General features: G+C 41.8%; 2 protein-coding genes across 12 annotated transcripts in view; one reads left to right on the plus strand and one right to left on the minus strand.

Moving 5' to 3' along the window:
• SAMD7 (sterile alpha motif domain containing 7) lies at nt 1–12,892 on the minus strand (the record flags this gene model as incomplete). Its single annotated transcript, XM_083613620.1, has 8 exons — nt 1–1,029; nt 2,855–2,965; nt 5,128–5,249; nt 6,641–7,323; nt 8,355–8,433; nt 10,398–10,534; nt 11,555–11,681; nt 12,790–12,892. The coding sequence occupies 8 exons, from the start codon at nt 12,890–12,892 to the stop codon at nt 757–759; spliced, it is 1,635 nt and encodes a 544-aa protein (XP_083469746.1). The 3' UTR covers nt 1–756.
• Nucleotides 945–15,003, plus strand: part of LRRC31 (leucine rich repeat containing 31) — a 40,265-nt gene continuing 26,206 nt past the window's right edge. For 4 of the 11 annotated variants that reach the window (XM_083613293.1, XM_083613292.1, XM_083613283.1 and 1 more), the window contains exons 1-2: nt 12,846–12,935; nt 14,106–14,194. The gene's annotated coding sequence lies outside the window, so the exon portion shown is untranslated. Of the gene's footprint in view, nt 1,053–10,191; nt 10,366–10,396; nt 10,524–12,845; nt 12,936–14,105; nt 14,195–15,003 lie in introns of those variants that run through there. The other 7 variants (XM_083613290.1, XM_083613284.1, XM_083613287.1 and 4 more) reach the window with 5 other exon arrangements.

Genomic DNA, 15,003 nt, shown 5'->3' on the forward strand with positions numbered 1-15,003 from the left:
AATATCCAGCGTAAAAATTGTGGGTTCACCAGACAGAAGGTGTCCTTGTTTGTATCCTTAGAAGGTCCCTTTTGTTTGTGAAAAAGGATGCAGTGTTGTGTAAGGTCCTGCTAACGGGAAGGAGGGAGGGATTTTTTGTCCATTTTTCTCTCTATATTCTTCCAAGCAATCTCCCAAAGGATTCCACATCCTTCTGGAGCAAACCATCTATTCATTGCTTCAGATGCCTTGTGAAGACTTTTATTTGCCCAGGCTTTCCCTGACCCATAAGACTGGATCTATCGCTTCAAAATTCCAGTTTTTACTTGTTCCTGTTTTTATAATGTTTTGTTTTCCCTGTTGGCAGTCCAACAAAATAGATAGAGGACCAAGAAGAGAACAAGTATAATATCTGCAGAGCCTCCTGTTCTTACAGTTGTAACCTACTTGATGGACTATCATCCTGGGAGAATCTATACCTCTTCTGATCTGCTCCCACTTGCCCTTAGCACACACCCCCAGGAATATTAAGGGCAGTAGTGGAGCAGGAGGCCAGCAGTATACAAAGCTTCCCATACAAAGTTCCTATTGGGGACTTAGGAAAACTCCCTTGATGCATTCATGTTTGCTAAATAAATTGCGCAGATTTCAGTTCTTTAAAAAAATAAATTTAATAAACTGTATTGAACACAGGTTACTTCACATTTCCAAAGTTTAAACTTTTTTTTACAAATCCACTGGCTTCATTATACTGCCTGTTCTACTGTGTCACTTGCTTCAAGTTTTCTGGTAGTTGATCATCTGGAAATCGGTCTGAGCTCCAACTACATCAGATGTATTTTCCCTGCTTTCCGCAACAATCTGTTCAACTGTTTTTGAAGTTTCAGGGTCCTGGGAGCAAGGACTGGTCAGAGCATCGTGAGGACTGTTGCACTGAAGAGGCAATGGCATATCTGGAGGAGGTTCAGAAGTCTTGCCCGCAGCAGATGGAGTGGGCATGGACAAAGGAAGATTCATCATGTAGAATACATTGCCCAGACGCCGGGACACCTTTAGAGAGATAAGCAATTACAGTAATTACTTTTAAAAATAATGATTACATTTGATGCCCAGCTTAACTTTACACATACATTCTATAGCAAATTGTCCACAGGACTGATAAGGACATGACATTTGGGCCTTCTAGGTCTGGGTGATCCAGCCATTTCACGGCAGCAAATTGGACTAGTAAATTAATCAGGGATGTCTTCCATTGACTCTCCCTCTCCTCCAAATCTAGGCATGGCTGAAGAGCTTTGGCACAATTTATATTGAAAAAGGAAAAGTGGCACTTAATAGCAGCAGCGGAGCAAGCAGAACACTCCGTGGGGCCTCCGAGGAGTCTGCCTGCCTCCTCCCACTCAGCCGCCCTACAGCTGAAGGAGAGGTGGAGGGAAAACTGTTTGGGGCAGTGTGGAGCCTGCGGGCACTCAAGCCACCACGTCACTCCCAGGAGAGACGCGTGGCTCGGGCGCTCTGCAGGCCCCGCTGTGAGTGCCACCCACCATTTTGTCACCCCCCTCAGTGGTGACACCCGGGTCGGACCGTCCCCACCGCACCCCCTTCCTTCACCCCTGCTTAATAGTTCAGTGTTTTCCTTCTCTGCAAGTACTGCCATTTATCATGCTCTGAGCCATCAATAGTGCAAGTCATGGATTTGATCAGATAAGGTTAAAGAGAGGAAGGGAGAGAGAAGCTGAGGAGACAATAAGAGCTGCACAATGATTAAAATGAAAAACAACAGTATTTCAAGACCAATAAGGTTAATTCAAACTGACAGAAGATAGGTATGTAGGATGGACTTGCACTAAATCTTAATTGTTTGTATAGATAAAAGGGAAGTGGATTTTTATTAACCTTTTTTCTTTAAAAGAACAGCCAGAGAAATAAAGGCTAAAGTAAACAATATTTTACTAGTCTGGGGAAGGAAGGAAAGGGGGTAGCTGCTTCTTTTAAAAACATTTACACGTCTCTTTTTTGGTTTTGGAAGTCAGTTTAATCATATGTGGGCTACCAAATGTGTGTGCTGCATAAAAGTTAGAGTGCAGTCTTAACACACATACACACAGCCAGTGTTGATGACATTGGCATATACTGTACAACATGCACATTGTGTTGTATAGATGGGAGACATATTGGATTTTCGCTCTAAATCCTGTACATCATGTACCTTTCCCAGTTGTAATAATCTGTTAAACATGGTTTTATTGTTAACCATGTTGTAAATGGGATTTTTGGTCAATTTTACTGGACTGGACTAATTTTAACTATTCCAACATTGGCTTTGCAATGCACACTCAGTGATGTTTCAGTCTCTAGGTTAAATATTTCTAGCTATGCTTGCTATTAAAATTCAGGGCAGTTTCAGCCTTATTTTGTGAGTCTTGGAATGCTACTGGATTCTGAACTTCATGTTGTGCTAGTGACTCTCTGGGTCTCTTGTTCCACTTTTGCACTTCCAGTTGGGTGTGGAAACAATGAACCAAGAGCATAGAAGCTGTTCTTTAATCATATCCTGAAAACCTACTGTGGAGATGCATGCATCTCAGTGTTTGAGCCAGATGTGGATATCACTAAGATACCCTCCGTATTCTCAGTAATATCCCAGCCTTTTTAAGCAGATCTGTCTAGTCTTATGTCCAGTTACATTTTTAAACAGCAGAGTATGTTGTGAATTTAAAATGTTACAGAAATAATTTCCTGCCTATCATTTGGGGTCAGGCAGAGAGCTCAACACAAGCCACAACAAGAGAGTGAAAATGCTAGACATACACACATTTTCTAGGACACATCTTTCATTCCATATTTTGATTTTCACTATGTCTACTGGCTGTACCTGAGACCGAATCTTTAATGCAGGTCCAAGTTTTAATCCCATTGTTTCCAAAAGATGTTCTTCTGTGAGTAGCGGTAAGGTTTCTCCATCAATGGCATGATCTTTAAATATCTTTAACAAAAAGGAAAATGTGGTTGGTGAAAACACTTTTCAATTTTTCCACATTGTGGCAATTACCAAATCAAAAGTAGCAAAAACATGCTCTAACTAGAGGAAAATATATTTGTTTAATGATACATCACAGTCACCAGGATAAATCAACAGCACCCTTTTAATTATTTCATCAGTGTGCCAAATCCAGAGTTTTGGTATTGTAGAAAAGTATTCCAAATGCTGTCCCTATACCTGTGCAACTCTACACTCAGAGATTCACCAAAGTCTGAGTAGAAATAGTGCCGGAACATTTCATTTTGTGGGAATGTACAGGGATGCAGGAGAGGATATATTGACTGATTATATCCTTATTCAACTTGTGTTAACAAGTTCCCAAAATATCAGCAGAGTAAAACATTCCCCTTTATCTTAAGTTTGCAACCGTAGCGTTTGCTCAGGTTCACTAGAACCTCTATAATAATCACTCTGGTAATTTCCCCTTTATTCCCTCTTAAAATACAAGACATGACACAGTCCTTTACGAAAGTATAAAAAGGGTTTACTCACATTCTGTTCACATCAGATCCCAGAAAGGAAGACTTAGGCTTAATAAAGTAATATACATTTGGTATCCATCTTATAAGAAGATAGTTCCTTTGTCCTCTCTTGGCTGGGAGCCAAGAGGGCATCTTTAGCTTAATAGATGTTGCTTCTTCGAAGGAAGAGAAGAGAGAGAGAGATGGCTGCCCCTGCCCTGTGCTTTTGTCATTACCTTCACAGGTGAGGCCACACCCACCTCTAGTCACACGCGGAGGAAGTCTGTCCCAGCTCCGAGGGAAACAGGAAGTTTACCTGCTGGCTGGACAAACATCCCTCCCCTTGTCTAAACATGTACACTCTAGGAATGTTGTAATTGACTGTTCCTGTGTTTCACATCCCACACATTTTGACTGGATTTTGATAGGTAAAGTTCCACTTTTAGATGTGGGAGATCTTAGACCGACAGCCCAAAAATAACTTAATTTTACTGATTAGTTTATGTTTTGGATTTAAATTGTAACCTGTCCAAATCTCAACAATTAGTTTTCCTGGAGTGTCACTTTCAGAAGTGAGCGAATGGAGGTGGCTAGGCTATGCCACAGCTCACAACTTCTACTAGAATTGTAGAGTTGGAAGGGACCACCAGGGTCCAACCCCCTGCAATGCAAGCATCTTATTAGTAGTCTACCAATACATTTTCTTGCCACAGGCATTTCATTCTCTGTGCCTCTTGGTTGGTGTCCATTAGAGGTATCCCTCAGAGAGGAATTTAGCCAATGGTTCCCTAGTTACCCCAGAGAGAGCCAATGTAATGCCTTCCAGATATTGTTGTACTGCAACTTCCATGGTCTCTGACCATTGACTATGCTGATGAGAGCTGGAGTCCAACAACATTTGGTGGGTACCAGACTGGCTACCCCAGCCATTCAATGCTCTTCTTGCATGGAGTTCCTATTACTCTCCCATCCAAGGTTTTGACCAGGTCTGGACCTGCTTAGCTTTACTAACAATCAGGTACTCTTTGATCATTTGCTGTGCCAATGTAAATAATGCTTTAGCTCTTCTTCGCTTTAGCTTTAGCTCTTCTTCACACTATTGGAACATTTATTCCATGGCAAGTACTTCTAAGTAGTTTTTTTTTTAATTATGTTTTAATCAAAATATACAAAAATGTAGGGGCACAACTCCGCAAAACCTCGATTAAATTAAGACCCATAAATTTCAGAGGGCAGCTTAAGCCTGTTTCTCACACTCCCACTGAAACCAATGAGACTTAAACATCTTTGTTTTTGGCTGAACCTTAGCCAACAATTTCATATTTTAAAACCATTGATAGATCCCTTTGTAGAAGATTAAACAATTATTTAATCTTTATGACTACCTGAATTCAACCTATATTATTACTTTAAGGGGAATGGTTTGGGAAGGAACAGGCCGAAAGGAAATATCTTTTTTGTAACTCCCATTGAGTCTTATGAGAACTGAATGCAACTGGATTTTCCTATGCTTTTCTTCCTTTTCCTTACAGTTCTTACACCAGAGTTCTTTTTGTTGTTAGTGAAGTTTGTTGGTTAAATAAAAGAAGTCAAGCCTCCAAGAACCATCATTCTCATTAAGAAAACCTCAACTGTTGCAATAACCTGTGCATAGTCTGAACATCCTGGAAGGCTGATGATAAAACTGTATACGTCTTCAACAGTCCATTTGCGGATATCTTCAATGGCAGAAATGTCTTCTCCATTCAGAATCAGGCTGGAAGTGGCTATGGGAATGGAAGCAAAAAATAGTTTTTGCATTCAGTGAGTGGCAAGCAAATCAAATCTTAACGTGCAGGTTTTGAATTTATGTTGTATGCTAGGGGTTAAATTAGATATTACACTAAAGCTGTGTGTAAAGTAACCACAACAGCCATTTCTCCTCTTCAGAGAAATCTTGGAACAAGATGATTTGCAGCAGAGCATGATGAAGGGGAGGGGGACTTAGTTCTCCTGACTTCTGTTTTTGATCCCCTCAGGGTTCCAGGATTCTGCCTCCCCTTTTCTGGTCATGCTTTGAATAAAATGGGTCACTGCACACAGTTTCGATGCAGCTTTTAGTTTATCCATGACAATACTCTGTATCACCATTGTTCCTTATCACCTATGATTCCATGCATATGGATTTCACACACAACCTATATGTAACACAGAATTTAGATTTCCTGAAAAAAATAGATTACTTTTTTAAAAAGAAAGCTTCCTGTAGTTATTGTAAAAAGCTTAGTTCTTGAAGTGGCAGAATTGCACTGCATGTTGCTACCTGTCTTCCTCCTACGTCTCCAGCCATTCCCTTCTACATCCCACACTCCAGAGATTATGAGCCTCTGGCCTGGAGGCCAAATGCTGCCCTCCAGGTCTCTCTGTCTGACCCTTGGGCCACTTGTTTCCCCAGCCGCCGCCACTGCCGCCGCCACTTGCTTCTCCCCAGGTCATTCTCCTTGAGAGTTTATGCCTGGCTGGAATATGTCCTTAAATTAGGATAATACCCGCTGCTTGCCTGGATGGGGGGACAGAGAGCCATGTGTGAGTGGGTGGAAACTAACCTACTGTAAAAGGTAAAATTTACATTTATTGCTCTGCCTACCTTTTGTCTCTGCTCCCATCCACCACTAGCAAACCCCCCCCCCCCATTAAGGTTGTTCAAAAGGGAATGCAGCCTATGGGTGGAAAAAATGTTCCCCATCCTTCATTACCTATACTTCTACTGTCACCACTGTCCCAATAAAATCCTTTCCTAAGGCTTTCACATTGGGCATAGGCGGGGGGGGGGGGGCAGCTGCCCCACCATCAAGTAGATAAAAATACTTAACTAAAAGTAGAAATTGTAGAAAGATTTTGACAGGTATTTATGAGCACTTGGGGTTAAAAGAAAATTTAAAACAACTGTTGTTGAGACATTTCATTCCGAATCTGCAAGACAGAGGAGGATGATAGGTGGGTGATCCGCCCGCCCCCAACTTAAATCCTGGCTATGTCCATGGCTTTCAGGTGAGGTTTTGAAAAAGCAGGCGCCCATGTACAGCTCAGTGCTAAACACAGAAAACGGGTGCATTTTTGCCCTTTCACTTTTTAAAGAAGGTCTCCAAAGTGTGAAATGCAGGTAAATTTAACTTACCTGATGGTAGCAGTGGGTTGCTGGGTACAGAGAAGCCATATGGCAGAGCAGAGAATGTGAACGCTGACGGATAAGTGTACTTCTCATCAAAGGCTGTGCAAGAACTGTTGGGATCTTTCTCATTTCCGTTGCTGCACCCATTTGCTTCGCTGGGCATTTCATGGCTGCCAGAGTGTTTTCTCAAGCCATGCTCGTATTCCTTGTCATTTTTGGTGGCTGCAGCAGAAGGCTCTGCTTGGACCTTGTTCTGTTCATGCTTGCTCAGCATCTCCGCTTCTGTTTCTTTTTTGTCGTCTTTCTCTTCTTCAGCGGTTGCGGAGGAAGGGTCTATGCTCTTGTCCTCTGCTTGGCTCTTGATGCCATTGGTGTTACACTCGGTGGCTTTGTGATTCCCAGCTCTTCTGCCAGGCCGACGGCCTCGCTCTCTTTGCAGAGTGCTGACGGGTGGGTATGGGCTCGTGGCCATCACCATGGTGTTGCCATGAAGTTCATCAAGAGTAGTACGATGAACGTACAAGTCGTTAGGAAGATGGCCCTCGGGTACCCTGTGCCTCCCTCGGAAAGCAACTGGGCTAGCCGGCATGCCGTGATAAAGAAAGGGGCCTTCCAGCCCCAACAATCCTTTGCGGTGAGCTTTCTCTATTTCTTTTTGTTGGAAAATGGCATTCATTTCCATCTCCATCCTATGCAACGAACATGGTATAAGCAATGAGGAATGCATAAAAGGAGATGAACTATTTAGCCTTCTCTGCCTGAGGCCTTGAGAGAGCCACTCTATATAATGCAGCTGTTCATGTGAGCTCAGCATATGGCAATCACATGATAACTTCACCAAAGCTGGAAAACAAAGAGTAGCTCTCATGCTTGAACATTGACGCAACTTATATGCCCCCTTCCCAACTGAGCATGCTTCATTTCCCCATGGAGGAAGCTCAGTGTGCATAGGGCCCCCTTCAGATTAATGCAGACTCTGTTGGCCAGGGGGCATGGCTGATATATGCTTCAGCGTCTAAGGGGCAGGCTCGCCCAGTTGTGCCTGAGAGCACCTTCATGGATTCATACTGAATGCCTAAAGAGGAGTCATGTTGAAACTCTTAACCAATTCCAGCCCACAAACCCAATAATACTGCTTAGCTGACTTCATACTTAGGATAGACTGCCAGTACTTTTGTAGGAGGGATACAAGTCCATACTGGAACTTTAAGGTTGTGCAGTTAAAGTGTGCTGTCACTGTAAGAACAATTTTTTTAAAAAGCCCAGGAAAGTGTTGGGGAAATGCTCAGAAATGTGTGGGATGAACAAATGAGTAACAAGAAGTCATGTAAGCACCCAACAAGCAAATCAAGATGAATAACTGCCCCATGAACAAATCAGAGCAAATGTTCAGTAAAGACAAGACATAGTCTAAACACCATGTAAACTTTGTGCAAGCAAACCAGGATAAATACTGAACAAACGGGTTACAAAGAGAACATAAGAAAGCCTGCTGGATCAGGCCAATGGCCCATTTAGTCCAGCATCCTGTTCTCACAGCGGCCAACCAGATGACTGGGAAACCTGCCAGGAAGCCCCAAGTGTGAAGTATGAGTGTCAAAGTGTTAAAGGTGCCCACTATCTTAATTCATTCTAGTAGGACAGTGAAGAAAACTAGCAGAAAAATTAAGAGCTCTGCCTTTCCCCATTATTATTCCAAGTTCTATTGAAATTACTCTACCTGGCAATATTCTGTTTCTGAACCAATTCCTGCCGTCTGGTTACAGCTTCCATGGATTCTGGTTGGAGGAAACTATAGCCTTAAAAAAAAATGGGTAGAGGGTTAAATATTATTGGTTGAATAGTTATGTCATGTAAATGCAGGTTAATGCACACAAAACAAACGAAAGGGCAGCTATTGGAGAGAAGAATAGCTACAACATGTAATCATGCAGTGATGTGCATTTTTTAAAGAAAGCCTCAAGGGTTTCTGCAAAAGAAGTAGGGCAAGTGAATTTCAGTTGCAGACTCGTTCACTATCTAGCAAACATCCTGGCACTTCGCTGCCAAGGTCTGTGTCACACAACAGTTTCCCTAGCATTGCTATTTAAGCCTGCACCCTATCTCATGCAGTGCCCTAGATGAGGGCTTCATTCCTGGGCTTTGCAATGGGGAAATCTTAAAACTTAAAAAAGTTAAAACTTAAAAAAGCTCTGCTGTCTTCCTCTCAAAGGCCTGACCCAGTCATTGGTGAGGAGCATTTTCCCTGGCCACTAAATACCAGTTGCTGGGAATCACAGGTGGGCAGAATGCTGTTGTACTCATGTCTGGCTTGCAGGATTCCCACAGGCATCTGGTTGGCCACTGTGAGAACAGGATGCTGGACTAGGTGTGCCACTAGCCTCACCCAGCAGGGCTCTTCTGATGTTCTTAAGTTCCTCACTTCCTGGAGAACCAGATTGACATTATTAACAGGCACCACAATCTGAAGTATATTTTACTTGTAAAGAAGCCCCACTGATTTCCAATAGAACTTGCTTCCAAGTTAAGTGCTTGTTTGGATTGTAGCATTTAAACACAAAAGTTAAGTGGTTTTCCCCACCCTTACCCCCACTGAATATTGTGAAATTTATGGTGCATAAAATCATTTAGTGGAGCACACTGGCTACCAGATTCCACAGTTGAGGTCTGCATGCATTGCCAGTTTTCAATCCAAATCTTGCAACAGATAATTATTTGAAAAATGTTACATGGCATAGAAATGTTTGCTAAGAGGAAGAGTGAATGTATATTTTGTATTGTATCGAGGAAAAGTGAAAGATGCCTATGTGTTCTGGAATCTGTCTGACAGTTGAAGAATTCCAAGCATGTGAATGGACTGTCTCAGTGACCCAGATTCTTGTTAACATGGCACATCCTTTCCCCACAGCCTGTAATAAAGAATTATGGTGTATTCAATATCTCTACCCATAGATGGCAGTCTAGCCTTTTCACATGGTCCAACCCCTCATGGTTCCTACCTCTCAAGGTGTGTTTCTGGTTGTTGGACAGTGTGTTTTTAATATTTCATCGTATCTGCTAATGTTATTTAGAAATGGGATCTGCAGCAAAATGTTGCACTGTGGTGTGGTCCTGTTCAGTGTTCCAGCCAGCCTCCTCTATTCCATTCCATTCCCCCTCCCACCTTAGTTTCTGAACCCACCCACCGTCTGCAACAGTCAGTCAGTAGTCCATATCTACTGAGCATGCTCAGTCATTGGGCATACTACCTGCAGATGGGTGGACAAGCAACAACTGATTGGAGGGCTAGTGGGTTTTTTTCTCTTAAAAAAATTATACTTCTGCAAATTATGGTGCTTTGCTGGGCCCACTGGCACCTCCCACTTGTGCATGGGAAGTACCATGTGGGGTGCACAAGCTGATTAACTAATTGATGAGATGTGCATAACTTTGCAGCTATGTATTCAACAGTAGCTCTGAATCACAGAATCATAGAGTTGGAGCAAGATGTAAGCTGCCTTCATTTTCATTTTTACATGTAGCAATAGCTGGTTTTCCTTACAAGTTTGTTTTTTCAGTCTTGATCCCCAAATGCAGAGGAAGACGTAGGCAGGAAGGAACTGTTCCAGGGCTTGCGTCACCTTGCCATATTCCTTGGATTCACAGCCAGCATGGCCGGTGACCAGAGGTAATTCAGCATCTGGAAGGCCACAAGTTCCCCAGCCAAGCACTATGACAACCGTTATTGATGGGTGAGAATGCTCCAGCCATCATTGTCTCTTACCTGCCCCTTGGTAAACACGGTTGGATAAAAGGTTTGGCATGGTGGCATGCTGTGGAACCGAAGGGCCAAGGTGGGAAGCTACGTGAATCTGCCTGGGATCAGCTGGTGCCAACATCTCAGTTGAAGGTAACAAATCTCTAGGATGGTAGAGAAGTATCTGGTTAAGGCAGGGACATCTTTGCAGCAGTTACTATAGAGGAAAGCTGTTCAGTTGATAAATTTATCTAACATTAATAAAAGTTGAATAAAAACAGGATGGCAAAATATTTTGCTGCCATATAAATGGCACACTAATTGGCAAAATAGACCAGTCAGCCTATGGTTAATCCAGAGCCCTGGAATACAGCTATAATAAACACTTGACAGAGCCACTGCCCCTACTGATGAGCAGATTGCCTGCCGATGGACAGAGCATGATAAAAGTAGAAAGAGACAGTGCCACAGCTTACAAAGGGGGGTGGGGAGTCTGTGGAGAAAGGACCAGGAAACCTTAAAGCATTTTTAGAACTGCCAATCAAATATATGCTATTTTATGCTTAGATATTATGCAACTAATACAATAACTTGTGGATATCAAACAAGACCGTTCTTTTACCACCCAGTGCTTATACTCTGTAGAAAACCAATGCATATTTAAAGGCTAATTTATGTTAAGTATGCCAGACTCACATTTCTTACCCACCACCCATAAAGGGCAAGTTCAGTAACAATAACACATAAACCACCACTAGCATTGAGTTGTTAGAATACCCCTGCTCCCTTCACAGAGCTTCCAATCCCAGCATTTCCTGGGAAGAGGGATTCATTGTTAAACAATTTTGAGAATTGTAGCTTTGTAAGAGAAATTGTGGGGAGGGAGTTTCCTGACAACTCTTAGTAACAAACTACAGTTCCCATGATTCCTTGGATAAACCAATGCTTTTTAAAGTAGTATGATACCACTGTAAATATATGGTGCAGATGGGACCTTAGTTTAGTCTTCAGGTCAGCTTTTTCCATCCAGGTGTTCTCCAGATGTTTTGGATGACAGTTCTCATAATCCATAACTAGTATAATCATTCTTTAAGCATTATGACAGCTGCAGGCAGAGGATGTGTTTTTTCCTTCATAATTAATAGTTTAGACAAAGCCTCTTTTAACAGTTGAAAGAGAAATACCTTTCCATGAACCGAGGCTCAAACTGTGTAGGAATGGCTTGGATTCTCTGCTGACCTGCTCCCATTAGTTGTGGATTTACTGCCATCATCTGGTTTCTCATTATAATCTCTTGTCGCTGTCGCAATTCTAACACAAATTAGACCATGTTTCTTTGAGTAAATATACATCATAGATGCCAGAAATCAGAGTCCAAACCAAAAATTATCTGAAATAGTATCTTCACCCCCTTATTTCAAGGTTCTAAGAATTCCATTGCTAAATTCAGTTGATAAATTTATCTAACATTAATAAAAGTTGAAGAAAAACAGGATGACAAAATATTTTGCTGCCATATAAATGGTATTTTATGGGATTAATTGCAATCAGTAAAATAATTTGCAATTTCCCCCACTTTTCCACTTAGATATTGTTCTTGAGCAACAGATATCAGTGTGATACTGCACATAAACACATAAATTACACATATAATTTAAAAACAAAGTGAATTTATAATGAAATGTGGAGAAACGTTTAATTAGGTGGAGTAGTATGGTAGCCATTGCTCTCAATATCAACCTGCCAAAGTTCTCTCACTATATCTATATCTCTATCTATTCTATTCTATCTATCTAATCTCTCTCTCTCTCTTCTATTTTTTACCCACTCTTCACCATTAGGTCCCAGGACAATAGATTTTTAAATATTAAAAACTGAAATGTCACAGAATTAGGGTGGGTCCTGAAAACATGCATATCGTGTGTTAAAAGCCAGGGTAAAGATGTTTGTCTTCAACATATGATAGCATACCCCTCAACCATTCCGATTTGAGTGGGACATCCCAGAATTACAGAAGCCATCATCACTTCTGATTGGATCCTGGAATGTTCCATTTTTTGGTCTCATGCTGTCGTACAAATCCCCTGCCTCACACCAGAGTGCTGGACCAAATGGTGCTAATTTTTTGGTCTTCTACTCTTATGCGAATCAGCTGGCTCCCACAAGCATCCCAGTGTTGACTAGTAGGATGTTGGAGGGTATGCAACAGAAACTACATAATGAGGGCACATCTGTGGGGAGGGAATTTCACAACCTAGGAGCTGCCCCTTCCCAGGCCACTGCCTCCCCTCACTTCTAGGGGTGGTAGAACTTCCAAAAGGGGACCTTCTGCTGATCTTAACACACAAGAGGATCACTAGGGAAATGGGTGGTCTTTGATATATTTGGGGCCGAAGTGTTGGTCAGTATTCCATCTTACCGCCTGCTGCCATACCACTTGCTAACCGGTATAAATGCTTGTCTTCCAAGGTTCCCTGTTCCCCAAGGACTGACATTTTTCTCATGTGATCTCGAGGAGTCATGGAGGGATGCAGATGGCTTTTCCACTAGTTATTGGTGAAACTGGTATGAGCTGAGAGGGGGGAAAAGAGAAAGCATGATTTATAATACAACAGATATGTTGTAAATATCAGTGATACATGAGAGGAATATAAAACTGTACAGGTCCTGCTTATCTGAAGGACTACCTCCCAGGCCCTGCCAGAATGAAATCAGCTAAGAATTCTGGAGGTACCATCTATATATGATAAGCTATTTTCAGACCCAGTGTGCTTGTCATGGTAAGAAGAAGTATAACAGCTTGAACAAACAAGCAGGCTGGCATTGCACACTGGTCAAATGCATGTATTAGACTGCTCCTTTTTCCAAAGCTGTGAAGAAACAAATGAGAGGCTGGCTTAGTGTTACATGTGAACCAGCGCTTATGGTTTTTCCTCTCCAAGCTTTGTTCTTGCCATAGGCCTCAGGTTGGCAACTGTGGGAAACAGGATGGCGGACTATATTGTGCCAGTCCACTGGGCCATCTAGCCCAACAGGCAGCAACTACCTAAGGTCTCAGGCATGGGTCTCTCATAGACCTCCAGTTTTTGGAGGTCCTTTCCGGTACAGATGGTAGGTACTGAAAATGGAACCTTACGCTTGCAGATGAGGGGATCTTCCCTGAGCTATGGCCCCTCCAGATAAGGACTGTGAAATAGCTAAGAACCTTGAAGCTGGGTTTGTGTAAAAGAATATGCACCAGCTGTCCAAGACTGCATTTGTGTAGGACTCTCTGCTGATCCTATTCCGTAAATCCGGACTGTACAGCACATTATAGGGATGAAGACAAGTTAATCTCTGCTTTTAGAGTTTTACCCTCAGCAAACCCTTCTTGGCAGCAGGCAGAACCACTCACCTAGTGCTAATTCTGTCTCGGTTTATTAGGCAAAGGGTGGAAGGGCAGAATCTTTATGGACTAAAAGCACTTCCATACAGTTAATCATGTTATGAGAGCCCAAAAGTGTGTGTGTGTGTCCATTCTGCGCAGAGGGTTGAAGAAACAGATTTTTAAAATAAACAAAAGTCTAAGCTCTTTATCTGGTGACATATGTTCTACTGTTGAAAATGCCTACTCTTTTCCCTTCAATTAACTTTCAGTTTTATATGTACAGCCAAGGTCCATCTCTGAAACCTTTTTAGAATCTTTAGTGCAAGAGAGCATATTTAAATGCTAACTCATGCTTTGTATTTATATAGTTGTTCATTCAATCTTTGTGGCTCTAGTTCAGCCAGCCTGATGCCCTCCAGTTGTTTTGGACTACAACTCCCATCAGCCCTGGTATAATGTAAGTACAGCGGAGGCATTATTATTATTATTATTATTATTATTATTATTATTATTATGTTTTGGGAAAGGAACCTTGCTGTGAACAAGATAATGAATCTGGTGTATTCCCAGAACAAAAGGGAGCTAATGCTGATCAAAGACAGGAAGTAGAAGATAAAGGGCAGATCCACACCATGCATTTAAAGAACATGGCTCCTCCTCGAAGAATTCTTGAAACTGTAGTTTTCTCCTCCCATAACTACAATTCGCATATACTTACCAAGCCTCAGCTCCCAGGATTCTTTAAGGGAAGTCATGTGTTTTAAATGTGTGTTGGATGTTCTTTAAGTGTATGGTGTGGATCTGTCCAAAGATAGAAAGTGAGTGAGTGAAGCCAAGAATCATAGCATGCTATAGTAGATTAGGTAAGAGAGGTTCAGAGTAATTTTTCTTGTGTTTAGATTGATGGGAAAGAGATTTTAAGTAGCTTCTTCAGCAAATTCCCTATAAGATCATGGGGATCAACAGAGAATATGCTGCCTTTAACAAAAGCTCCAGAACTTACTTCTGCACCTATCCCAACCTCATTCATGCCTTCTCTCAGAAAAATACTTGAATTATTATGATGTGTATTCACATACAATCCTATAACAAAGTACTCAGGGTGGTTTACAATAAAAAGCAGGGGAAAATACAATTCATACAAATTGATCCTCAAGCCATAAGCTGGAGTTCTTGGTTTTAAATGGCTTCTGTAGTTAGTAAAGTTACCGGTACATTGGTTTAAATTAATTGGGTTGAATCCAGACTTGAATAATGCTTACAGTA

This window comes from Podarcis filfolensis (genome assembly GCF_964270895.1).
Source record: "Podarcis filfolensis genome assembly, chromosome: 5".
Classification (NCBI taxonomy): Eukaryota; Metazoa; Chordata; class Lepidosauria; order Squamata; family Lacertidae; genus Podarcis; species Podarcis filfolensis.